We start from the raw sequence: 27,952 nt of genomic DNA, 5'->3' as shown, positions 1-27,952 counted from the left end.
GAAGTGTATGAGTCAACTTTTCCCCTTCATGGTCTAGTGTTAAAAAAGTTAACAAAAATCACAATAAATCGTAATATCGAATAGCAATGCTTGTAGAATCACAATACCTAAAAATCGCAATACATATCAATTCGGCACCCAAGTGTCGTGATAATATGGAATCAGGAGGTAGGTGGATCATCCCAACCCTAAATAACAGCAGCTGAAACTCTGAAAGTAACACTGCTAACTTATAATCTTGACATCTGGCGTCAGCCTGTAGTTTACATCAGCTATCTGTGTGTTTACTGTGACACTAACCGGGGGCTGTATGGACCCTCAGTTCTGGGGTTTGCACTTTGCTAACTGGGAGTACGTCTCCTGGAGCTGCCTCACACTACGGATGTGACGGTGAGGACATTTTCCCACCATTTCCCCCGTTTTACAGGAAAAGATGACGGTCTATATATATGGATAGCATGCTTACTCTGATATTTACCGTTGGACGGCGGTGTGTCTGGCCTCTCCGGGTCCGCAGGTTTCCAACTAGAGCCGCTGCACCGTGCACACTGTCTGTGACCGCTCTGTCCCCCTCACGGCGATTACCTCATTATCGTTCTGGTTCCCTGATAGCGTTGGGTTTAAATCTGAAATATTGCCAAATAGGCGCTTCTGCTTTTCACTTTGACACCAAATCCTCCGCCATCGTCTCGTCCGTCAACTCTCTCTCGTCCCGTGTGTGAAATCTGACTCCTGCTGCTTTGAGCTGAGACTCCGTACGGAGCAGACGCGTTCACTGTACACTGTTTCACATTAAAATACACTTTTATTGCAAAAGGAAGTGTCTTGGTGTTAGATGAACGGAGCAGAACAGAAAACTGTATTTCATGTTGATTTCTAGCTTCACCCTGAAGCCTAATAGAGCTCAATGACTTCCTGTTAGCATGCTGCTTTACAAATACCCCCGTTTGTATATTTACCGTGACACACGAGACGTGAGCAAATAAACAAAAGTCCATCTCTGCGTCTGTAGACGAGCTCTCTTCACTGAGAGTGGTCAAATTCAGAGAGGAGAGAGAGAGAGAGAGGTCGGGTCAGAGGTCAAAGGGTGAACAGCTGCTGGAGAGTGAAGGTCGCCAGGTACAGATGTTCGATGTTACCAGGGTCACAGCGATGCATTCTGGGTACACCGCACACCTAAATCCATCCATGTGTTTCCTGACCTTTGAACTTTGACCCCTCGTTTTCCTTCTTTTTGTCATACAAGAAGCACTCAGGCCTTATGGAATGAGAAGCATCAGATCACAGAGTCCTCGAGGCGGGTTTCTCTCTCTCTCTCTCACACACACACACGCACACACACACACACACTCCCCTTCATTCATTCACGTAAACAGTTGCATACTTAAAGCCTGGCATGCAGTGAACCTGATCTTTACCTCCTTTTGTATCCCGTGTCACTGGGCGCTCCTCGCCCCGCCCACAAGATAGCGCCTTTCCCAGGACCCGTACTTCCTGCATTCACCCGGTTCCCATGACAACTAAGCTTTAAACTGGGTAGAGCTCTTTTTGCTATCAGCCTAGACTCGTCAAGAAAACAGCTTCCCAAAGAGTGAGTGACACTGGGAACCGGCTCCCGCTATCTCCACACTTTTCAAGTCTTTTAGGTGTCACCACCGTTTCCCCTCACGCTGCAGGACACACCTACTCGTCCAGGCCGTGCACCCTGCTGTACACACACACACACATATATATGTTCTGTAAAAACACACCCACGGCGAGATAGCTGCTTTGACTGACAGCGAGCCAGGCCTCCGAGAGGCGCAGAGGAAATGTTCTTTGGTAAACTGATGAGGTGTGGAGACAGAGGAGTGATATTCTACAGCCCCAGAGTGCCAGCGCTCTGATACGCGTTCAAAGGGATTTTCTGTGCCGTGTTTTCGTTGCTCTTTTGAGGAATCCATGTGTTTTTGATGGCCTCTTACGCCGGTCATTTCCTCCCTACTGCAGGGGCTGTACAACCTTTCATATCTTCATAAACTCAGAGGGAGTACGCCGCGGTGTGAAGTGAGAGGGCTATCTGTGTGTGTGTGTGTGTGTGTGTGTGTGTGTGTGTGTTACCACATCTTCTTGTGTTTTCCACATGTGTGTGTCATTACCCCGCTATACGCCATAATGGACACAAATCCTCCTCCAGGTTTTGCCCACATGTGAGCAACAACTGGGGAAGTATTGTTTTATGTATTGTGTATATACTGTACTGTACGTGTGTGTGTGTGTGTGTGTGTGTGTGTGTGTCGCTGTAGGAGAAGCCGTATAAATGCAGCGAGTGCAATAAAGCCTTCAGCCAGAAACGAGGGCTGGATGAGCACATGAGGACGCACACGGGAGAGAAACCTTTCCAATGTGACGTGAGTATCTTTCTACTTTACCTCCGAACCGGCCGCCGTCTTCCCTCCATTCTTGCACGTGTGTGTATATGTGATGGCACAAGGCCAGATGTGTGAGGAGGGGGGGGGGGGGGGGGGGGGTGGGGGGCTCTGTAAGAGGCAGATAGCGATCTGGCTCCTCTGGAGGGGACGACAGGACTGATCTCACGTAAACACATTGAGAGGATCAGAGGGAGAAATTACCCTCTGCTTCTAATACTGTAGGAGTAATAATTAGTCTCAGAGACTGAGGGGGGGTGGGTGGGGGGACGACATGTGACAGAAGATGTTGGAAACAAACTTTTTGAATGCTGCGTTTTATTAACATTTTATGAAAATGAAAACGTTTTAATGTGATGGATGAATGGACGGATACAAGACGTCTATTATTCTGGACCAAAGATGTTTTCAAACTGCTGCATGAGGTGACTTCAACCAACTTCTTCTTGGAATCATAACTCCCTCAAATCTCATATTTTTAGATTCAGTGTGACTTACACTTTTTGTAACATATCATTATGTTTCAAATCAATGTTCGTAAATCCACTCATAAATCATAGAAAGAAAGACAAACCTTATAAGTGCAGAACTTGCCTGAGAATGATCACATTTTAAAGTTTTCATCAGTCTCAAAGTAATCCAGTGACAGTTGTCCGAACATCCATGGAAACCCTGCAAACAGGAGGTGATAACAGCGACTTCAGCATACTTGTAATAGTGCCACTTTGCCAAAATGTAAACAAATACAGGCTTAAAAGAAATTGTAGCCCACAGCGTCCAAAATCCAGAAGCACATCCAGCCATTTATGGGAACTGTGGTTTGCAAAACTTGCATGATTATCCCCCAAAATAGAAGTAAGACAGAATAATAATAGGAGCTAGAGACAGTTTCAATAGTTCTGTTGACATTACTCAGATATGTTGAAAACATGTGGACAGAGAACTCTTGGGGGGGTCCACCGTGTCAGACTTTGAAAGCGTTTGTCCTCGACAGCTCAGCCGTGCCACGATACTCTTGGATCGTAACCCTGGAATCCAAATATCTCTTAATTCTTTGAAGAACATCAAGAAACAATCCATCACCCAACTCTGGATTCTCTCAGCTTCTCGTCTGAGCTTTAACACCCTAATAAGCCTTTAATCCGCCGCATCGCCTCAAGTTCCCCGACCAGAGAACGGGCATCGCGTTGTTGTTTCAGACCACAGAATCAGTATCCTATTCATCGCCAGCGAAGCGTCAGCACCAAGTGTCTCTCCCAACATTCATCTGGCTGCTTTTTTTTCCCCCAGCTGCGGACGAGACATGTAAATAATTCTACGCTAAAGATAATAGAAATAACATGTGGATCTTATTTTTGGGGATGGATTTTTGAGTGAGACAAAAGGATCGCACGGTTCCAGGAACATTTTCCAGACAAAGCTAGAGGGGCTCTGTGAGCGGAGTCTGTCATAACGGCATTAACAATGTTGTAGAAGCATCCAGTAACATCTGGGTTACGATGAGACCAGGAGGCCCCCCCGCCCCCCCGCCCCCGCTCCCATCAGCTCCTGTCACTGCTGCTCTTTAGAAAAGCTCTAATAGTTTACTGACGCTGGATCAGATTGGTTGATTGTTTGAAAGATATTTGGATAGTAAAGCTAGAGCGTGATAGAACGAGTGTCTAAATCACCTGGAAAACTAACGACACACTATAATTATTAACATAGAACCACTCTGGACCAAACAATGGTTGGAAAAACAGATTTTTCTGGACCGACCACATAATAATATGAGAGGAATCTCCTCATTTTTGACTATGATTGGGTTCAAATTAAGACCGTCAATCGATTCAGATAGTTAATCACGATTAATCGCACATTTTTTATCCGTTCAAAATGTACCTTTATTTAACCAGGTTAGTCCCATTGAGATTAAGAACCTCTTTTCCAAGGGAGACCTGGCCAAGACGGTCAGCAGCAAGAAAACAAAGTTGCAGACAGAGACACAAACAGAGACACAAACACAGTTCTCAAACACTAAAAGCACTAATTTGCATTAAAAGAGAACTATCTAAAGACAAATGGGGGGAGCTGGGTCAACATTGGAAAACATTGGCATGCCATAGAGTCTGTTTCTTAAGCCTTCTTTTTAGATTTTAAAATGTTTAATGAGACCAGCTTCTTGATTTTCAGCTCATTTTGGAGCAGATTCCAGACTGAGGGTGCAGAATCAGAATATGCTAAAGCCCTTTCCCCAATTTTTGTCTGAGCTTTTGGGACAGAGAGCACAAATAAGTCCTGTGAACTCAGTGAATAGTGTCCACAATGTTTTAATAAAAACACTTCAGTATTGTGGGAGCAGACCCAGAATCACCTCCTATATATAAAGATGTACCAATGGGAGAGCCTACGGGTTGCCTGTGCAGGCCATCCCACCCGAGAGTACAACTCACAGTGGAGAGTCAGAGCTTTACAAACTGTAATGAACCTCGAGGATGCACGGTGAGCTACATCAACCACATGAAGGCATTGAGCAGAGGCGTGCACGTACAAAACATCTCCATAATCTAAAACCAGTAAAATAAAAAACGCTTTTTTACATTAAAAGAAAAACACAACTTGTTCCGAAAATAAAATCCCAGTTTTAGCCTCAGTTTAAATTCAAAAATGCGACATTATGCAAATGTATGTAAATATTTATTATTGTAAATCAATTAACAACACAAAACAATGACAGATATTGATCCAGAAACCCTCACAGGTACTGCATTCAGCATAAAACAGTTGGAGCGTTATTGAACCTCCTTCACTACCAGCTAGTATGACATGGCTGGTACTGATGGATTCATCAGGTTTTCTAGTTTCATATGATGCCAGTATCTTCACTCTAGCTTTAAAGCTGAGCCGCTACAACCTAAAAATCACAAGTTGCGTCAAGCATTTAAATAAATTAGTGGCGTTAAAACTAATTTGCGTTAACGCGTTATTATCTCGTTAACTTTGACATCCCTCGTTCAAACCAAAAAATGATTTCATTCACATTTCTCAGGACTTACAGATGTAAAGCCTGTGTGAGATGTTTCTAGAATGTAATTGGTTGCACTGCAGGTCTTCACAGATGGAGTGAGGAGGACACACGCTGTGAGTCCTGAAGCAACCTGTTCAACTGCAGCTGAACAGCAGCCAGTGGTGGATTATGGTGATTGATAGAGGACGATGGAGTCATTTGTTCAGTGTAAAAAGGCACATTTATGATGGATGTTAAATTGCATGCATTCCCTCTCGCTACTGGTGGAAAAGAAAGAAAGAAAGAAAGGAGCGATATCCGTCGCCAAGGTCCGATTTACAATCAATCTCTGTGTGTCTCCGGCTGAGCCTGAGAGACGACCTGAACTCTACAGACAGCAGGAGACACATTGCAGGTGAATAGGGTTAACATATTAACTAATAGATATAGATCCCCTGTTGATTACTGACATTAAGACAATTATTTTTATTTTATATTATTTTGATTTATGTTTAAATGTATTTATTCATTTATTCATGCATTTATTTACTATTTATTTCTGCACGATTTTCCCTTTGCATTGCACATTGCATATGTTTAAATATGCAAATGAGGCATTATCTAATGCTAACTTTTGGTGAATTTAGGAGAAATCTACAGACGCAAAAAGGCAAAGTAGTAAAATAAACATCTAGATATGTATTTTGGATGTTTTCTTTACACTAGTCTGAAAGAAGACATGTTATGGAAACAAAATAGCCCAAAATCTGAGCATGATAAAACAACGTTTTGGTCTACAGTGCCTCGCCTCATTACTATTAAAACCCGGTATGTTCTGTGTGTGTGTGTTTTCCAGGTGTGTGACCTGTCGTTCAGCTTGAAGAAGATGCTCAGCAGGCACAAGCTCACACACAACCCGAACCGGCCCATGGCGGAGTGCCAGCTGTGCCACAAGAAGTTCACCAGGAACGACTACCTCAAAGTACACATGGAGAACGTCCACGGGGAGACGGAGAGCTAGAGCCACCATCATTATTATTATTATTATTATTATGAACCACTGGCTGAGGAATGATATCTGATTCCTCAGATAAAGTTCAGCCTCATGCTTCATGCAGCCAGTATGGCCTGTACATACTGTACACACAGATAGATAGATAGCAGAGATGTTGTTATTAAAGATACGTACATGTAGAATAAGGAAAACGTTCTAGTCTGTGTGACTTCTAACCAGTGTTACTGTTCATACTGTTACAGCCTGACCTCCTCCACTGGAGCATCTACTGACCAACTGTCTCAACACATTACTGTACATCATGTGTCAAACAACACCTGTGACCAAAGACCTTTTTGTTTTACCTGTACGCTCTCTCCATGTTTACACCTGCTCTGTGGCGCTGAAGCATGTTTAATATTTAGACTCTTGTTGCTGTTAAGCCCCAGAGCACACTTCAAAAACCATGTTGCTCCGTTTACTATTTCAAAATAAAAGTATTAGAACAGGATGTTTGAGCAGGAGATCAATGTGAAGACAGTAATGCTCACCAGCTACAGAATCTGAAACAGCTCACCAGTGAGAGTTTGTATTTACAGGACGGCCCAGAGAGTATAAACACGCCGTCCTCGCTCTTTCATGCTCCTTCTTCAGATCTACTCGGGTTTTAAAACGTTATGAATGGCCCCAAGAGAACTTTCTGTTGTACGATGGGATGGCTCATAGAAGTAGAATAGCAGTAGAACGGACAGTGAACTGCTTTCTGTGGTCATTTTTAGTTGTCATGGTGACACCACACGTCAGTTGAGCTGTCAAGTGTGATCCACAGCCTCCGTCCTTTCCACGCTTCCCATTCATTGTCTATGTAAGCAGCCGTGCAATGCATTCTGGTCGTGTGGCAACGCGATTCAAGAGACGGGGCGTCACGTTGGCCACTCCTCATTTGCATAAAGTGCTAGTCTAGAGTCTAGACTACTTCATGCAAATCATCGCCGCCTCTGGAAACTCCCTAGAAACTTTTAAACTAACCGTTGTCGATCTAAAATAAAGACAGATTTCAGCGATTGCTCACGCCTCCAATGTTTTCAGAATCACATTTCCGTGAACTTTTTTTCGTAATATGAGAGAGGAAAGTTTCCAAACGAGTCGCCATGTTGGTTCTGGTTTGAAAGCTGGGCGCATCAGCCAAGCCCCCGAGGAAGAGCGCCGGTTGTCGATCCCAACTTTCGTAGTGGCCGAACAGCGGTACTGCAACTTCCGTGTCCGTCACATGATGCCATTGGGCCCAAAAGACTTTTTCCCATAGACTTACATTGGGAAAGAGACGTCTGTAGCTCAGCGGATAATTTTTTTTAGGTGAATCAACTCCCCAGTATGAACACTCTAATAGTCCTTATTTAAAAATTAAGTTTTTAAAGTTGTAAAACGCACTAAAAGCTGAATCCAGAGTTATTTCCCTTCCTCCGTTGATGTGAGATAAAAAAACGCCCCTGTGGACATGTACCTTCAGTGTTTCACCCGCAGTCTCCATCCTCGCCAAAAAATGTCATCTCAAGTTAAGTCAAGTCAATTTTATTTGTATAGCCCAAAATCACAAATCACAAATTTGCAACACGACCTCCTCTCCACGCCAAACAGATAGAGCCCGAGCAACACAACCTCCTCTCCACGCCAGATGGGTAGAGCCAGAGCAACACGACCTCCTCTCCATGCCAAACAGATAGACCCCAAGCAACACAACCTCCTCTCCACGCCAAACAGATAGAGCCCGAGCAACACGACCTCCTCTCCACGCCATCTGAGCTCCACATTTTTAATCATAATACCCTGGCTGTGGCGAGCAACATGATGTGACAGAGATTGTTCGGGTTCAAAACTAAAGTTGAAAAATAATTCTCGTAGTCGCAGACAACAATAAGTTTACTGCGAGGAAAACTCTCTACGGGACTCCCAAACTGTTAGCATGTCGGTTTAGTAAATACGGAAGTTTGAATGGGAATGTCTGTTCTACTCCTGTTCTATTTCTATGGGATGGCTGATTGGAACTGATTGTAAAACCAGATTTTTAGGTACAATCTGACTTTAAAACCTGCATTATTAATTTAAGATGATCTTTTTCTTTCCCGCAACCTAAAGTGTGTTACTGTTTCTGCGTTCCAAACTGTCTTAAGGACAAAAAAGAAAATCCAAAGTACTGTGTGTGTTGTATTGTTGAGTATGTTTTCATCTGACTGGGTTATTGTGCCTTACACTAAGTTTATTAACTATTGTTCAATACAGTATTTCATGTATAGAGTTCTGTTTTATGTCCACACCCGTTTGCTTCCTGGTTTACCGCCCCTGCTGTGATTAACGCACATGTTCCAGCTGTTTATTCTGCATCTGTCGACTGTGAATTGTCACTTCACACTTTTGTATTTTGAAATGTATAAAACCTCATCACCTACCAAACGTCCATTTCCTCCGCCCGTTCTGATTATGTGTTTGTGAACTGTTGACATTGAGGGGTGAGAGGGGGGGTGCAAGGCGATGCTTTGAGAGTTGATTAAAAGTGTTCGGTTCTCGTTGTTAATCTAACCTCTATTCTTGGGTTGGCGGTCTGCTGAGAGCGAGGGGCTAATTAAAGCAGCTTCTTCTCTCTTTTAACCGAGGCCACAGTCACCACTCGCCTGATCTGTAAAGCCACGCTGTAAAGAGCTCCTCTGATGGTTTCTCTCTGTGGACGCGGGGGACTCTTTCTCACGTCCGTCCCCCTCGCAGAGACTCTCTGATATCTCACGATTTAACGCTGAGAATCTCACGAGCGCTGGAGTGAAGTCGTCCTCATCAAGAAGTTTGTCGACCGAGCCGCTGTTCCAACCCAATAAATCTTTCTGTGTGTGGTTTTGGTCTTCCCTAAAAACACATAACTCCTCCAGGATGTCTCTCTTCACTTCTTTGAGCGAGTGCTGTTTGTTTAATAATTAACTCATTACTGGTTTGATTACATTTCGTTGCTCAAAAACAGCAGGAAGTCTCTGAAACAAGTCACCTCGGCCATCTAACCCATGTACCACATCCCATTTAGAGCATCAACTCTTGTTCAACAAAAGGCAATTGAGGAAGTATTATTGAATTTTTTCCATGCAGCTCTTCTAGTACTTCAAAATGTGCATAGAAATATGTGAATGGAAACACTAGTGAACATAGTGGAGCATTTAACAGCTAAAGAGACAGATATTTCTCTCAAGAGTTGGTGGAGTCCAGACTAGACCTAAAAGGAGAGTGAATATTGGACTCCAGTTTAATCTAATGTTGCACCGTGTCTGCTAGATGTGTAAAAGCCAACTGTTTGGTAACAAATTTGCCAAATTGTGGCCAAAAAAGTCAGTAAATGCTGGTTCAAATAGACTAAATGCAGTCCACTATGAGGCTAACTGTAGTCCATCATGTCTCAAACTAAAAACTGTTTCACTTCTAGCAAAACAAAATGTGGACATGTCTCGTCATTCCCCCGTCGAAACCCTTACCAAAAAGCAGTATACTTCAAGTTTATTTGATGAAGTATATTTAGGTAAAGTTCAAGTATATATTTCCAAAGTATGCTAATATCCATGTACTAGTAGTATATTTATAACCGTGCTGCTTTAATACTTCTTGGGACTATATTGGCCCACTTATTAGTTTATAAAAGTATACTTAAGTAAACTACTAGTTTAATAGTTTTTATACTGCAAGTAAACTTGTATATACTTGTAGCCCACTTTATAGTTTATGAAAGTGCATTTTAAGGTATACTCTCCACAAACTGCTAGTTAAATAGTTTTTATACTACAAGTATACTAACTTATAATTAGGTATATCTTGATCAAAAGATTAAGTACAGGTATAAGCCAAGTATACTTTAGTCAACGAAACATCTCGGTTAAGGTCAGAACAGCACGATGTCTCGGCGCTGCTCTCAGCCTCTGCCAGGCTCTCCAGCAGAGTTGCAAAGTCTGTTTATTATAAGACACTTTGAGCTTGTTTTCCTGAAAAGTCGCTTACTAATATTGGTAGTGGTGGGTTGCATTTTTGTTTGGGTTGTTCATAAGTGTAGTTGCTTATTTGGCCTCCTGTCTTTCTCCTCTATACCGCTCTAGTTTGACCTGTCGCAGGATCCGTACACAACCCCAATCCCTCGACAAAGCTTCGCCGGGTTGATGGAGTTTAGCTCACAATGCCCGGTACTAAGTGGGTTTTTTTAAGTGTAATATACGAGCACATCATGCCGATCTGGTGAGACAAGAAAGAACAAAAGAATAGACAAAGTTAAAAAAGGTACAAGCTAAAAATGCAATGAAATGCAATGAAATGCAATCCAAAATAAATTCATACACATATATGAAGTGATGAAGTGGCCGCCTGTCTCTTCTCATATTGTGGTAGATAAGGTCGCTTGTTTCGGGGGGAGAGTTGTTTCTTTCAGGCTCGTGCTTGTTTCTCTTGTGAGATCTGGCAACGTTGCTCTCCAGAGGAGAGCTCGGTTAGATCGGTTAGCGATGACTCTCTGATCACATGTGACCCGTTCTCCCTCTGGAGCTCGGTTCACCGCGTGGCCATACAGGGCGTGGCTCAAAGTCGCCCGGCCTCGCCGAGCTTGTGCTGCCCGCCGCCTGCTTGTTAGTGGTGAAGCCTCCAGGCCGTACTGACGCACTCTCAAATACAGTAGCATTTATACGGCATCTTGTAAACAGTAGTAGTAGTAGTAGTCGGGATTTCCAACAGTGGAATATTATTGTCAGCCACATGTCAGGTCAGACCGGGTGTAGAGATATCTCTGCTTCTGATTATCGCTCTGCTCTCTCTGCGTCTGCAGCGATGCGTCTCATCCATGTCTCCGCTTTTTCCATTTTGGTCTCCCAACCTTTGGTTTCCTCACGGGACTTTCCCCAGTGACCCACTGATCTTGTCCTCCACTTTCCTTGCATCCCTGCCTGCCTGTGTCTCTCCCTTCCTGCTGGGTGTATCATGCCAAAGCTCCCAGTCAATGTGTTTCTAATTACATGTTTTTACTGGAAGCCCCGGTTTCCTGTGTTGCCTCCCCGTTAGTGAGTGTGGCCAGACTGGGCCCCGACCAGTGTCCGCAGAGCCCGACGGCCAGCCCCGCCCACCGCGCAGGAGTATCATTACCACGCCGAGGCCCGGGCTTTTATGGCGAAACCGCTGTCACGTTAGGAATGACACGGACACGCTTGTCTGACCTCTTGTGTTTGGCCCGGCGTTGCCACAGCAACGGGTAGCCCTTTTCCATTCCACTTCCCCCTTGACCGGAGCGATGTGGAATGTGTGTGCCCGGGCGAAGAGTGCCATGCCGAGGAATTTTAATACGAGTGGGCAGGGCGTGTTTGGGTATTCTGGGTCACCCTTTTCACCGGTGATGGATGTTCCTTTAAAGCCACATTTCCATGGAAACAGACTGCGGCACTCTGGGTACCTAAAAAGCTTCGACACTGAAAACCAGCAAAAGGTCAAATGCTTGACACACGGCCATAGGGCTCGAGCCGAAACACACACACGCACACACACGCACACACAGCACACACACACACGCACACACACACACGCACACACACACACGCACACACACACACCATTCTCACGATATTTCTGTCTGATTTACAAGATGGTTCTAATTTAATCTCCAGACTTCACTCCAGGCAACTATCAGGTCAGGTAGACAGGGATTATTTCATTAGGAGGAAATTGGGAAAGGAACTATCATTAAGCTGCACATAGCTACTCCCCCCCCCCCCCCCCCCAAATCCAACCCTACACACAGCCCCAAACTTTAATCATTTAGGAGAGATAACACAAAATGCAAGCAAACAGTTTTCAGTGAAAAAGCTCATATAAAGCAACTGTATGTTACCAAACAGCAGACAGACACTCGTCGTGTTTCCATTCAACTGGCAACCGAATTTTAAGCAAACTTTTGAAATGTCACAAAAAAGAAATACAGATTAGATGCGTTCCCATCAACTGGTTTGGAGCGAATAAACTCGGCTACAGCGTAGTTTGGTCAGAAGTTGGCGCTACAGGCTACACATGGCTGTAATCTGCCAGTAAACAGAGTAGAAGAAGAAGTACACTTTGCAAACCAGAAACAAAACAAGTCGCATCGACCATCTAAAGAGAGAAAAATGGAGAGGGCTTCAGGAATTTGTTTCAATAGTTCTTTAGTTTCAGCTAGTATCTTCCATGTTTCATATCGTCTGCAGACGATATAATATGATATATAATATAAATATATATCCAGGAAGACACAGGCAGCAGAAACAGCTGATCAGTCATGTGAGTTAATGCTCGCTACGTTAGAAGTTATTCGGCGAAGGCGTTTCATAATCCATTTAGAGCATCAACTCTTTCAACACAGACAAAAAACACCCAAAGCGAGCAGAAAAGCTTTTTTGTTGTGCAATTGATTCCATACAGATTTTTCTAATACAAGACGTCAAAATGCACATAAAGATATGTGAATAGAAACACAGCTACAGTCAGCGACTAGCTGGTGAACAGAGTGGAGCATTCAGCAGCTAAAGAGACAGATATTTCTCTCAGGAGTCGGTGGAGACCAGACGAGACCTAAAAGGAGAGGGAATATTGGACTCCAATTTATGCTAGTCTTATTTGTGTCTGCTAGATGTGTGAAAAGCTAATTGTTTACTAATGAATTTGCCAAATCAACTTCATAAAGTGTTAATATGTCGATGTTGTGTTCACAGCTTGCTCCGGCTGAAGTGGCCAAAAACATGGTGCCTTAAAGTAGAAATCACTTCTAGCAAAACAAAATGGGAACATGTGTCGACCCTGCAAAATCTATAATAGCAACCCAGTCGCCAGAAAAGAAAGCGGGCATTGTACGATTCTGCAAACCACAGGAGACGTTGAATATTGACGTTTCTGGACTCAAAATATGTTTCATAAATATGTTTCATATCAGCCTCGTATCACACTTGCAGAAACGCACAATGCCACGTGGTTAACGTTGTGAAACGATTGGTTAGTTTTAGGCTACAAAACTACTTGGTTATAAAACAAGATCATTTTTTGTGTTGAAATAAAAACGATGTAACTAGCGTGAGTAAATAACAACGCCCTTAGCGAACTCTCTTACATAACGTTACATAACAAGCGTAGACCCAACACTCCTCCCAGCCGCCCTTTGTGGACGTTCTCGCTTCTTATTATACCATACTCAATAATGGCTGCTCGTCGTACTACGTCACTTGCTCTGACTGGATGCAAACAGTCCACATTCAACCTTACTGTGGTTAACAGAAAGGTACAATGCCAGCATGTCTTCCTGGACGCTGGGCTGTTAAATAGACGTATATGTTGAGGGGAAACAGCATGCCCTGCTTGTTTATGTTTAAAGTGCCTGCAGGAAATGGAACCACATTTGAAGCTCTGGAGCACAATGGTGCCTCGGACACAGACTCGTGAGAAAGACGAGAAGTCGACAACATACGGAGGCTAAACGCTGCCCGGGAAACGCTCCAGAAGAAGGATGGAAAGAATTGTCCTCAGTTTTGTCCTCTTTGGGAGGTTGGACTGGCTCAGCTTACGCCGAGTAGAGCTGCTTATTCCAATAAACAAGAATGTTGACTTTTAACTGTGAAGATGAAAAGCCCTGCGGCGGTGAGTTACGGCACATAGAGGCTCATTCTGAGAGTCTGAGGGGTTAAAGACATCCGTCAGTGTTGGGTCCACCTCTGCAGCTTCAGTGTTGGTCACTTCTGTCAGCACGTTGTTGCTGGGTGCCGTCTCTCCTCAGCCTCATTAGGAACTACAGCGCCGTCCTCACTTCATACACATCGGGCTGACGTCTCTTTTTGTGGCATCGCAGCAACAGAAAACAGATATAAAAGTCAGGCGAGGTTGGTCGTTTACAACGTGTGATCTTACACCACAATACGCAGCCTGCAGGGGCTGAAGAAACAACGCTCAGCTGTCTGAGGAGAAAATTCAACTTGGCAGAAAACATGCAACAAAAACGGGTAAATCCAATAAGAAATTGACCTTCGCCGAGGTTCAATGTGACCCACAACGGGGGGAGACATGTCTATGAGGAGCTGCCAGAAACCAAATTCAACCCATTCTTTTTATTTATCTAAAAAACGCTGCACCACAGACCTTCTGATTCTTTCCTTCTTTCCTTCCCTCCGACTGCTGCTTAGCGATTTATTGTTAGGTGATTAGCGATGACAGAAGAAGACTCAACTGGTCTAGCCAAAACAGTTGTGCAAACGTGATGATAGACGCGCCATAATTCCCCCTCTTTTCTCTTTGGTCACACTGCTGCTCATCCTCCCGTCACCCCCTCACGGTGCTGTTATTGTGTCAGCCCCCATAATGTGTTGCACACACGGCCCAACACAAATAACTCCTGCTGGGCCGGAGGAGCAGCAGGAGTTTCACTGCAGGAACACTGCAGGAACACACACACACTCACACACACACACACACACACACACACACATACACATACACACACAGAGAGGAGGATTCACTCTGAAATTAAATGATTAAGCTCTACTTAAAACCTTTTGAAGTGAATATGAAACATAAGTGTGTTGGATGACAGAAATTTAAATAGATGCAAAATATCTTTTTTTTTTTTTGGAACAGCAGTGAGCAATCTGTGGGATTAAATCTAATTACTAGTGACATAACATTGGCCTTATTGTCCCCACTCATGCTACATTTCTGTTTTGAGTTTTCGTTCCCCGTGTTTGAAACGGAGTCCTGTGTGAGTTTGGGGAAACCGAACACCGCGGCGAGGGTCTGTTTCCTGTCAGAGAAGCAGGAGGAGCAACGCTGAGATACACACCTTTCATGTGCTGATTTACGTTTCGCTCCAGCGCACACACACACACACACACAGCTGAACATGCATAAGGACGCTAACTTGATGGAGAAAGGCCTCCAGTGTCTGTGGCCCTTCTGAAAAGTGTGAGGTGGGACCGGGGTTTCTGTCTGGGCCCTCTGAATTAGCCACGCTGAACCTGTTAACCCAGACCACACACACACACACCACACACACACACACCACACACACACACACACACACACACACACACACACACACACACACACACACACACACACACACACATACATATGTACGTGCACTGAATGATAATTCCCCCGCCATACAAGGACATCATGCGAGGGGAGTGACTGTTGTCAGAGCGAACAGCTGCCGTGCCAAAACACATCTATCTTCCACAGGAAGTTATTGGTCAAACAAATGTAATGAAGCTGTTGTTCTTGTCTTGTTGACCGTGACCATATCTGTCCACCCCCCCCCCCCCCCCCCCCCCCCCCCTCACACACACACACACACACACGCACACACACACACACGATATGCATACACTGAAAAACAAGCGTGCATGTTTGTGTGTTCACTTTCTCTCCCGTTAACAGAAACAGGAGAGTGGAAACAGAATCAAGGTCATGGACCTCCTGCATAGAAGAAGGCTGCTCCACTCCCACGCCCAGTTGGTTTTAAGTGAAATAAAGAGCCATGAAAGTCACAGTATTACTTATTTTAATGTTTTTTAACTAATATTAGCATTTTAACATTAGCAAAGTGTGGAAAAAATAGAATAGGATCCAATTTAATGCTAATATTAAACTAGAATCTTATTCTATGTAGCTTGGTTTAGGGAGTTTTCTCTTGGATTTTGAATGTTTTTAATTGCCCTTTTACATAAATATATATATATGTATATATATATTCAACATGCTGAATCGGCTGAATAAACTGCAGCAGACTAGAGCCGACGGTGCGGGACACACCACAAATACAAGGCCGACAGACGCTCACCGACGGCCCCAAACTGTCCGACGGCCGTGTGTCAGGACCTTTACAGATCTGAATAAGGCGCCAGTTTATCTTGCCGTATTGCAACTGTGGCCCAAATAGCATTATCAACAGCCCATAGACTACCATTATAGAAGAGACGTCTGTAGAACTGTTGAGGTAAATTATTCCTCTTAATATAATTGCATCCTAGTTTTTGTAATACATGTGTGCTGGGGAAGCTACTCTTCTCCCATTGGCTCCTGGAGGTCCAGAGTGCGACCCTTCAGCTAATGCAGTATAAACATGTAGTTTGTACCATGTAGTCTTCACACTGTGCAGGTGTACTTCAGCCTCACAGAGGCACGAGGAGAGCTCCGTCTGTCATGCTACATTTCTTCTAAGAGAAAAAGAAGAAGAAAAGATGGCACACATGTACGACATCAGACGGCGCTCTGCCTCGCTGCCTCGGGGCTGTCATCAGAAGCGAATGATTTATAGGGGCCCGTGTTCATGTTCACTTGTTGGAGAGCTGATAAAATAAGGAGGTGCAGATACCTGTCCCCCCGCCCCACCCCCCCACCGAGCTGTGCTCTGTTAGACATCAGCCTTGATCCCATAACTCCGGGAGCCCGGCCCTGTCAGGCTGAAGAATGAGTGAGTCTGACCCGGGTTATGGAATAGTCAGGGCCTTCACATTCTCATAAATTACAGCCCTTGTTATAAATAAAATCCTGTCCGCAGAGCGAGACGGGGAGAAGAAGTGCTGGATTTCAAGGCGGAACGTTCAACAGAAAAATACTGCTTTTGTCTGCAGATAGTTTTATCGGCGTTTCAAGACAATACCTGCACAAAAAAGAGCTGCTTTTTAAAATGAACATAACCAGATAGTGAATGCAGAAAGACCTCATTTCTATTCTCAGGTTTCAGCTTGTGTCTGAGACAGTTTACCTCCATGTCCTTGAATGAGTCTTTGATGCACTAACCCTCAGTCTTTGTGCCTCGATAGCACACAATGATGTTTGTGTTGGACTTTCCGCTCGTTTCTCCCGGCAAATGTGGGCAACCCGTATATTTAACCTCTGCACCAAAACCTTTACAGTCACTGCTCTCACATCTCTTCTTATCAAGCACACGTAGTTTAAAGTGATACCATCACAAGGTTACTCATGCACACCGGAGCTGGAGACCGCTCACACTCTGAGAGCCATTGTGTGCTGGAAGTCGTTTCAAACCCTCTTGTTCTCCACGGCGTAATGAGTGAGGTCTCCACTCTTCAGCTCCATTTAGCGGAGCGGCGGTTATTTACTGTATTTGTTTTCTCTGCTCCGGCTCTGGACGAGGCCGGCCACAGGTGCAGGCTGAAAACACCGAACATAGCGGTCTCTGTAGGGGGACGTAATGATCCGTCCTCCTGGACTTCAGATCACCTCCGGGACGTTGATACGGATCATTTGAAAGGGATTTTGTGCTCCTATTTTCTCTGGCTTTTGATGTGTTAGATATGCCAAGATGTGTTTTTGTCATTTGTCAATTTCTGTCTTTTTTCCTTTTTTACTGTGTAAAGCACTTTGGTTGTTTTTAAACTGTGCTCTATATAAATAAACTGACTTGATTGATTTGACTTAATGTAGTCCTGTATGTTAAAGGTACTGCCTGTAACTTCTTACACTTACACTCTTATAAATCATTGCGGGTCGGTGTCTCATGCGCGCTCGCGTGTGGCTACGCTGTTCAGATTCCAACACAAACTACACAGAAGCACCAAAACCTCTTGGTTGTATCTAGTGAAGCCCGTCTGTTAAACAGCGTTAACTCTTCCTGCTTCAGCCTCCCGGCCGTGGTCAAAAGACACAGGGGAGACCGTAGCTTTGGTGTCCAGGGCTGGACATTGATATTGTGGTTTTAGCTGACGTGTGTCGCCTCACTGTGTTGAGCGATGCTCGTTCAGGTATATTTAGAGCGAGCAAGCGCGAGCTCGACGCTGACTTTCGTTGATTTCACGGCCACAGGTGTCGCTGTTAAGAAGCATTTCTGAAAGTTACAAATAGTCCCTTTAACAAATGAGAATATAATGTGTTAATTGGTGAACTTTAGCAGCGCTGGTATGCAGATTTGATTACCTTTGCAAAAAGTCAGTCGAGCCCTTGTTTCCAGTCTTCATGCTAAGCTAGGCTGATTGCTGCTGGGTGTAGATGTAAATGTACAATAGGGTGGTATAAATCTTCTCATCTAACTCTCTGCATGACAGTAAATAAATGTATTCCCAAAAAACATTGAAGGATTGCTTCAGACAGTTTAACCATAGAAATCTTTCCCTTCATAGCTGACACATATCAAACAAACACAGAGCTGTTTCTTTTATTGACGGTGTGTACTTTTCATGCTGCGTAAGACGACACATGTTTGAGATTGATTTTTTGAAATGTTTCTGGTCTTCAAAGCTTCCCGAGGTTTCGGTAGCCTCAGCTCTTGGCCTTTACATCTCTGGAAGTCATAAGCAACCTAAATGGTAGTTTATCCATATGCCGTGGAGTTTTCAAAACAAATAGTAATCCTAGATAGCGGAGGTAGAAAGTCCGGGCTGCGTCCTCGCCGTGTTTCGGGAACAGGATGCTTCGGAGGGGCCTTGTTTGGAGTCGGTCTTTAGTGAAGAGCTGGTGTTTAGAGCCGTGAGCACGCTTTAGCCCGGGTCACCTCCGCAACAGCTTTTGATTCTCCGCCTTTGTTCTCCAATCACAAACGTGTTTCAGTTTGAGTTTCATTAAAAGCATGTCCTGAAATTGGATCCATCTCTTTGTACAGCCGCCGAACAGGAACAGAGTGCAACCTAACTGGAAGCAGATCATCCCGGCCTCTGTCAACGGACGGGGCTGCATGTGTGTGTGTGTGTGTGTGTGTGTGTGTGTGGGTACACACCTTATGTTGTTGTGTGCAGTGTGTGTTACAGTGTGTAACATATCTGTGTCTTTGTGAAACAGTATCGCCCAAAGTGTCACTCTCTCAGCGAACGTCTCATATGGCCTGACAGCCACATTTATTCACCGTGCATGACATCATGTAGCCTTCAGACGTATTAATGATTATTTCATTCTCTCCTCCTGCCAAGGGAACGCCCTCGCCTCTAACACAACCCTCGCCTCTAACACTACCCTCGCCTCTAACAGCGCAGCAGCTCACTTAGCAGAGACTTTCCCAGCCCAGTCGCCAGGATAACATGTTGGCACTGTACCTTTCTGCAAAGCACGGATACGCTGAACGTGGACGTTGTTTTGCATACGGTCAGAGCAAGTAACGTAGTATATGGAGTTATTGAAAGTTACGTTGTGTAATAACGAGTATAAAGAGCGAGAAAGTACTCTAAAGTCTTGGTTTTACTTTTCGCAAGGACGATCACAGTTTTATACTCTGTGCAGATTTTTCCTCGCGGCACACCGACACTAATTTTTTTTAGATTTTCTCCACCCATCCATGTCTGCGTAGTTAGAAGAATTTGGATGTGCACGGACAAACCTGCTGCATGGAACCCCTGCGAAGGGCTGTGTCTGATGGTGTCATGTCACTTTGGCCGTGTAGACCGAAGAGCGCCGGCCATCGATCCCAACTTTCGTAGTGGCCAAACGGCGTTACTGCAACTTCCGTGTCCGTCACATTGTGCGTCAAGACAAACACAATCATCTGCACGTAAACAGGTTCAGTGATTCCAGAGTCCGACCAGATGTCCATCTGAAGGCCGTTGTTCTGTCGTGAGACCACGTTGGTTTTTAAAACATCAAAATATGTCTCTATGTATAATCATCATAACAAATAACAGCATGATCGAGACAATTAGTGTCCTTTGTCCAGTGCCAGCGGGACAGCTAGTGCCTGTTTATAAAATGAAAAGTGTCTTCATGTGTGTTAGTTTCTCTTGTCCGTCACTGAAGAGGGAAACAAATATTGATTGTATTTTATAATTTCTGGTCGTCACTGAGAAACCAACACAAAGAACAGAACAGCGGCCTCAGAGCATCTTTATTATAGAAATCTACTGTAAAATCATAGACTGTATATCAGAAGTGGACGTAGATTGTGGTTTGTGGACTACAGTTTTGAAGCCTCGAGTTCGGCATTTTGACTGTCGCAATCTTGTTTTTTTGCAACCAGAAGTGACACGAGAGGATGGAGCAGCTGAACGCTGAATAACATATTTTCAGGTGACCAAAAATTTTATAATTAACTTTGACAGACTGAAAACACACTGTGAAAGGGTTAAAGTTCTAAGAAGAAAACACGGATAACTCCCAGAACGGACAACGCCATGGTAGCGACCTGTCAATCACCAGGTAGCCCCGCCCTAAAGCATCCCCTGCTTTATGGTCTATCTGACTCTAAATGGGACCATCATTTACTAAATGATCATCATGCTGTATTGAAGAAGACTTGAAATTAGCGACTGAGACCATAAACTCATGTTTTACAATGTTTACTGAGGTAATAAATCAAGAGAGAAGTAGACTCATTTTCTCATAGACTTCTATACAATCAAACTTCTATACAACCAGAGGAGTCGCCCCCTGCTGGCTGGTAGAGAGAACGCAGGTTTAAAGCACTTCAGCCTCGGCTTCACTTTTCAGACCCTGATGTTGCCGCCTGGTTTCTGCAAGTGTGGTACGAGGCTGATATGAAACGTATTTTTGGTTCAGAAACGTTGACACTGAACGTATCCGTGGTTTGCAGAAACACACAATACCAACCTATGTCCTGGCGACTGGGTTGTATACTCCACAGGAAACTTGAAGTAGCTCCGTCGCCATCTGCTAAGCCAACAAGTGTCAAATGTTCCACAAACATCTTTGAGATCACAGATGCTCAGCTATCACACATGCCACAAAGAGTCTCATCCTTGTCAACTTAAAAATAGGTTTCACTTGTCTGACCTTACACAAAGAGCCCCTCGGAACAAACGAGGTGTTAAAGACTCCGGGACTCGCAGCAAATTGCTCCCATTTTGATCTCCCTTTATTCTCCCACCTATTGAGGAAAGTGATCCCGTAACATCAGGGGGAGGAATGTGTCCAGAATGCATTCATTAGCCCAGAGCTGTTGCTGTGTGGAGAGATCTCAGGCTCCTTTTTCACATCATTACAGGAGCTTCTCGATCAGCCCTCCTGGGAAAGGGGAAAGTGAGCAGAGAAATGTCCATGCAGCACATGTAGGGAAGAGCTTCCAGATGTGACATGTCAGCATCAACGACACTCAATGATGAGGCGGGGATGTGTTGTTGGGGGGGTTGGTGGGGACTGACTGACAGGCTCTCAGCGTGAATGAGAATATCACTCAAGGAGAGAGAGAGAAAATAATCATCTCTTCAATGGCGACCTGTGTTTGTATCTGCGGATGCTTTTGGGGGAAGGTTGTGTTTACGTGGGAACGACTGCACTCGGGTTTGTGTGCACGTTTCACTGACAACATCTGCCTTGTAGTCAACATGAGAGAGTGGCCCTGTTCAGACCGGGTATTAACATGCGTCCTCAGTGATCCGATCACAAATGGACAGCTCTAAGTACAGGTGTGAACGCACTCAAGACGCATTGAGATCGGATATTTCAGACCACATTCAGAGGTGGTCTGGGCCACATATGGCTGCATTCTTTTAGCAGTGAGTACGCGAATGCGTCCTGGCCACATTAAGGACCGCCTATGTACTCAGCGGAAACGGAAGTACGTAGGCTACTCATTCGTGCACCAACGGTGTCTTTTTAAACGACAACAGGCAAACAAGAAGAGAAGAGAAGAGGAAGAGAGAAGAAGAACAAAAGAACACAAAATGCCTTCGTGGTTAGATTACACAAAAAACACGCTGCCTCATTTACATTTGAGCTGAAGAGTTCGTACAAAGGAAACTCGATGATTCATATCGCTACCGATTTATGAAGAGATTTCCGTGAAGATGGAGGGAGAGCTGCTCTTTTTTACGACGAATTGGACAGGGTGTTAGGAGACCGACTGTCCTTCTGTCCCGGTGAAGGAGACGCGTTATAGACTCAGAGCCTCTTTTTAACTCAACGATGGACGCCATAACCGATGGAGCAGCCACGTTGAGCAACACAACACCTGCTGAAAGCAAGAGCGACGATGGCCACAGCGATGGTATGTAACATCTCCTGGTTTGAGTGACAGCAAATAAAATACAGTATGGTTAGGGTTAAACAACAATAACACTCATATAATGTAGCCGTGATGAAGTCATTTTCTGCACTGGCTTCACCACGGCAAGCTTTAGTTTCCACCTCGCTACATAAAGGCCACGCCACTTCCTGCTCTGGCACTGAGCGCTGGTAATGTAAATGGTTCGGTGCAGAATCCTCCACGATGAAGCTGATTCCTACAGTAGGATTCTGGTCTGTGAGAGTCTGGTGAACGCATGCATCGTTGTGTGTTCATTACTGCGTGCATACACTAAAGTGCAGTATGTGTGTTAGTGCATACCATCAGTGGGTCTGTGGGCCATATGGAACGCACTGTACAACCAGAAATGGGAAGTCCAGCTGGAGCAGTCGAGGCTGCTGTATTCCTAAAGAGAAGAACATGTTCCAGCCAACGCTGGCGACGGCACACCTTCAGTAGGGTTCAAACACTCTCTGTGCTCAGGTACCTCGTCCAACTCAGCCACCAGGTCGGCTCCGTTACCTCAGAGGCACGACTCAGGCTCATTCAGGCTCATTCAGGCTAAATGGACGATAGAGAGGCCATCGGGCCGGCGGTTTCCTGCCGGGCACAAAGTCCCTCTCTCAAGCATCCAGCCAGATGTCAGCCAGATGCTGCCGGTCTCAGTCCCCTTCAAAGAAACAATTAGGCACAATTATCGAAACATATAAATGAATTTCATCCATGATTAGAATGTTTGAGGTATGGGGGGGCGAGCAGGACGCACAGCCAGGTGGTTGTAATCTGGAAGGCGGTCTCAGTGGGGCTTCGCTCAAAGAGGGCGAAAGAAAGAAAAACCTGCCGAGCTGTTTATTCAAGCACTTGTACGTCTGGTCAAGTGCTCCACCCTCCGCTCCACCCTCCACAACCCCACCCCCCGTCTCACTGCATGTTCACCCCACCAGCGAAGGCATCTGTCCCTTAATACCACTTTAATGAAGGTCATTCATTTTAATGGAGCCTCATTTCAAACTGCAGTAATTAAAGCTTTGCGGTGCACTTGACTGGGAGGTTGTTGAGACAGTGCTGAGTGCCAGTTCTCCAAATAAACAGTCCTCCTGCGAGCCAACGGGCATCTGAGCACCGGCTCACAGCGGGCCAGCTACAGCAGTCATGGAAAGAGGAGAACGCGGTTTGGCTTGGAGGAAAAATATAAACTATGTTAGAGGGATGAAAACCACATTTAGTTTAGTGACAAGAAGGGTGACAGGTGGCTCCACATGTTCAGACGAGAACAGAAGGAATCAGGTATGATCGGGTTTGAAAGGTTGAGAACACAAGGAGGGATGAGGAGGACCTGAGGAAGACCTGAGGAGGGATGAGGAGGACCTGAGGAGGACCTGAGGAAGACCTGAGGAGGGATGAGGAGGACCTGAGGAGGGATGAGTGGAGATTCTGATGTCAAGTGTTTGTCAAACCGCAACTGAACAAAGGATCAAACTGCATCACACTCAGTGGTTTGTTTGTTTATGGCATTCAGGAGAGAGACATGATGTACAGAATCTATTGAGAAAATAAAAAGGTGAAAGACGAAGACCTTTACAGTTCTTCTGTTTCTCCTCTGAACAGTTTGTCAACATCTCCCAGCCTCTCAGCATCCAGAACCGCCGCACAAGGCATCTTTAGCACCGGTGTGAAACGCACCGGGTGTTCTGTTAACTACAATGTAAACCCATCCGAAGCAACAGTAAGCGCTCAGAGAAAGTAGTTTAAAGAGTGAAAAGACACACCGTGCAGGTGGGAGGGGAGGTGGACGGGTCCAACAAACACAGGGCTTTCATCCAGAAGACCGGTATCAAGCTTTTCCTAAAGCGAGTACCATCTGTACCGGGGCCCGGAGCGGGGCATTATGGGGAGGTGGGGATTGAGAGGGTGTATGATGTCCAAGCGTGCAAAGGCGTGTTGTTTAGTAGGATTGGCTGGATAGTGCTCTGGTACAGCAGTAGGAGGAGATGGGGGGGGGGGGGGGCAACATAAAGTCCTTTAAGTTTGTGTCTTTGGTGGCTCCTTTTTTGAATGTCATTGGCGTGCTGGTCAAACCTGAGTTTATTGTCCAGAGTCACTCCGAGGTCTGTGCATCACGTTTCAATCAGCTGATCGTTCGTGTCACAACAGTCGGCGTCATTTTCACTGTACAAACGTAGCCATTTCAAGCCCAACTATGTTCATTCCTAAACCCAACTATAGTGGTTTTGATGACGGAAACAAAGTGACGCCCTCGGCGGTAAGTGACGAGTCGGGATGAGAATGTTTTGGGTCTCCTGAAACCGAAGAAGGCGTGTAAATAGCACAACATTTTAAGGTCATTCTGCGTGTCATGATAACGCATTTTAGACTTGTTGTGTGTCACTGAACGCCATGTCGTTGAAAAGAAAAACTCTCAGAAAGCTTTGTCCTAGAATCTATATATTTTGTTTTGAGAGTGTTCAACTTGTCGTTTTTTTTGCTTGAAATAGTTAAGTGTTAGAGGTGAACTGACATTTTCTTTAATACTCTTTTCTCTGCTGTATTGGCCTTTGTTCACTCTGAGTTATATCGTTTCAGTTTAGTTCATTTAACTTGAGTTGGAGAAATAAATCTGAGTACGGAAAACACGTCACTAATGTAACTTCAAAATAGCTCAACAACACTTTGGGACACAAACGCCCGTCCCCTGGTTGAAAGTCCTGTGTTTGTTGGACCCATCCACCTCCTCCCCCTCCCACCAAAGACTGTCTCTCTCCCTTATTCTACGTCACCAGCTCTGAGCATAGCAGATGCACACGGATGTGTTTAGATTACAGTCAGTACAGACTACATGACGTGAAATAACACACCGATTGCACACAGAATAAGTTGCAGATTGCCGAGTCATTGATGCTCCATTTAGTGAGACTGGGCTTTCTGAAAAACCTCCGTACAGTCGGTCTTAAAGAGATGTGCCTCTGCAGCTCTCAGGAGGACGGACAGACGTGAGGATGATGTGTTTTGATCCCCAGATGAAGAGTGTGATGAGGTAAGCTGCTATAGATAGACAGACAGCAGGATAGTGACATGTCACTGTCACACTGTAATGAATTCCACCAAGGTTAAATCTGACGTATGCTGTTTAATATTTATATATTTATATCTGCATGCTGGTGAAATAAACTCTAAATAAATATAAAGATCAAAATCTCTCAGGCTATGCGTGGGAAGTTGGCTTCAAATATAGACTAACTATACCTCTGGATAATTTATGTGTTTACTCCTCAGATTAGAGAGATCCATCTTTCTAGGTGTGTCATCTACCCAGCATGCCTTGCTGCTTCCTGGCGTCAGACGGCATAACGTTGATGTATGATCTGTGAAGAGGAGCCTTGTTTTATCTCCTAGCGTGGTGACACGGGACGGTTGTTTTATCTCCCGCTGCCGAGGCCTCGGGATGCTCGTCCCGCTGCCTCGGCCCTATCGGCCCGCCTGCCTGCTGAGGGCCTGATGAAAGCGCCGGGCCACCTTGTCCAGATGGCTAACATCCATCAGAGGAGCAACATGTCAAACGGCGAGGGCAGAGGAGAGTCATCCGCGGGGCGAACGAAGGGTATCGGCACGGTCAAACAGGGTTTAAGGCTGACAAACACCTCGGCGGACGGCCTGTCGGTGGAGATGTTTGGATGGCAGCAGTCAGGTTTTCTATGAATTAGCAGGCAGATGTACAATCCTGCAATGCATGCAGTTATGACAATATGAAACACACCTGCCGTTCCATTAACTACAATCTAAACGCTCATAGAAAGTGCGCTGGGAGTGACATAGTTTAAAGTCCGTGTAAAGCAATAACAAATAAGCATTCTGGGTTTGTCACACCACAGAAAAATGTGTTACTAACCACCCAGCCAAATTTGAATGATTAAAGAAAAGATTAGCTTCAAAATCATGGAAAATCAGCAGTACTGTCTGCTCCGAGACGCTGGTGCCTGAAACCTCTCTTAATACATCCATGGCTAAAACCACACCCACAAGCGGGGAAGGTGCAGAACAGGATTCCCTCAGTAGCGGCGAGCGAAGAGGGAAGAGCCCAGCGCTGAATCGCCGTCCGACTGGTGGATTGGGGAAATGTAGCCTGAGTCCTTCTGATCGAGGCTCAGCCCGTGGACAGTGTGAGGCCGGTAACGACCCCGTCGCGCAGCCCCCCGCCCGGACCTCGCCGCTGGGGCCGAGACAAAGTGCTTGCTGTTGTGGCCAACGCCTATAGTGGAGCTGGAACCCACGACCCTCACACGCTCTCCCGACTGAGCTAGCCAACATGACCTTGGATGACATTCTGGGTTTCTATTTTGGTTTTCAAAAACCAGGTTTGTGAAGATGGGTGGAGTTATGTTAAGGATGACTCCAGTGCGTCATCGAGCCATGATTTTTAGCCCCACCTAAAAAATCCTGAACACAAAACTGGCAAAAAACTGTTCAACGGTCCAACTCTACAATCCAGTACTACAACGTTCACAGTCTTTGCAACATATTTTCAGTCCTTATTTTCCAACATTTATAATGAAACAAAACTCTGAATCTCCTTTAGACGGCTTTTGAAGAGCGAAAAGAGACACACAAGGCGGGACCATGTAGTTCTTTACTAAACCTAACTAGTGCCAACTAAGGGGGGGTCTCTCACTCAAAGAATGTCCATTCAGAACGCGACGACGCCGCCACAGCACTCTGAAACACATTATTTCCAACGTCTTGCGCCACACCACGATGGTTTTTTGCTGCATCGAGCAAAGCCCAACTTTGGCGTCGAACGCACTTCAAACCGCGAGCAGCTCTCTTCCCCCAGGAAGGAAACAACATGAAGCGTAGCTGTATTGTTGTTAACAGTAGAACTTATACACGCTGAACAGAGCCAGAAACATGTTGACATAACGAAAAAGGGAAAAAAAGGTGTGAATCATTTGTCATAAATTGGGAGAAAGACGGGAGAATTGTGACCTCGGGAGGAAACTCCCAGGAAAATGTGGAGGGTTGGCAAGTATGTGTGCGTCTGGTCAAGTGCTCCCCAGCGTCTCCCACACAGTCCTGGCTCAAACTCTGGAGATTATAACACAACCTAGCAGACGGAGCATGGACAGTCTGGCTCCTCTCTTCTGCTAACGTATGACAAAACTTCTCTTTCTGTTCTTCCTTGACTGCAGCTAAAGACGCACGACGGCTCCATAAAAACATTAATGCACGAGCAACATTATTAAAATGTATGAATGCGTACAGCGGGGCCAGATAATCCCCGGCACATGGCAGCGAGACGACTCTTAGAGGCCTGACAAATGAAAACAAACGTTGTGTTTCTGTCTCCGTTTAGTCACCACTTTGAAGTGGGTTTATTTTGAGGGCTAATGATCGGCATGTTGCCCGCTCTCTCTAACCAAACGGGTCTATTTTTTGCAAAGTGACCTCCTCCTTAGCAAATAAAAACAAAATGCGACATCCATTTGCAGGCAATTGCCCAAACAGTCTGATCAGTGCTGGCTTCAATGGGGTCTTTATACAGTTTATCCTCCAGGCTTAGTGACATTGAATCTGTGACCATAATTCCTCTC

At 45.1% G+C, this 27,952-nt stretch overlaps 1 protein-coding gene and 1 long non-coding RNA gene across 4 annotated transcripts in view; one reads left to right on the top strand and one right to left on the bottom strand.

The window, feature by feature from the left end:
* prdm5 (PR domain containing 5) overlaps positions 1-7,712 on the top strand; it is a 44,901-nt gene extending 37,189 nt beyond the window's left edge. For all 3 annotated transcript variants that reach the window (XM_037771119.1, XM_037771120.1, XM_037771118.1), the window contains 2 exons: positions 2,286-2,390; positions 6,251-7,712. In XM_037771119.1, coding sequence (XP_037627047.1) covers positions 2,286-2,390; positions 6,251-6,415 — 270 coding nt within the window. In that variant the 3' untranslated portion in view covers positions 6,416-7,712. The remainder of the gene's footprint in view (positions 1-2,285; positions 2,391-6,250) is intronic.
* Positions 914-26,796, bottom strand: LOC119489016. Its single transcript, XR_005207073.1, has 4 exons — positions 26,647-26,796; positions 16,286-16,289; positions 4,413-4,416; positions 914-926 (listed from the first exon to the last, which is right to left on the bottom strand). It is a non-coding gene; the product is annotated as an uncharacterized LOC119489016 (long non-coding RNA).
* Between the last annotated feature and the right edge of the window lie 1,156 nt (positions 26,797-27,952).

This window comes from Sebastes umbrosus, chromosome 5 (genome assembly GCF_015220745.1).
Source record: "Sebastes umbrosus isolate fSebUmb1 chromosome 5, fSebUmb1.pri, whole genome shotgun sequence".
NCBI lineage: Eukaryota > Metazoa > Chordata > Actinopteri > Perciformes > Sebastidae > Sebastes > Sebastes umbrosus.
This window is presented reverse-complemented; position numbering and strand designations above follow the sequence as displayed.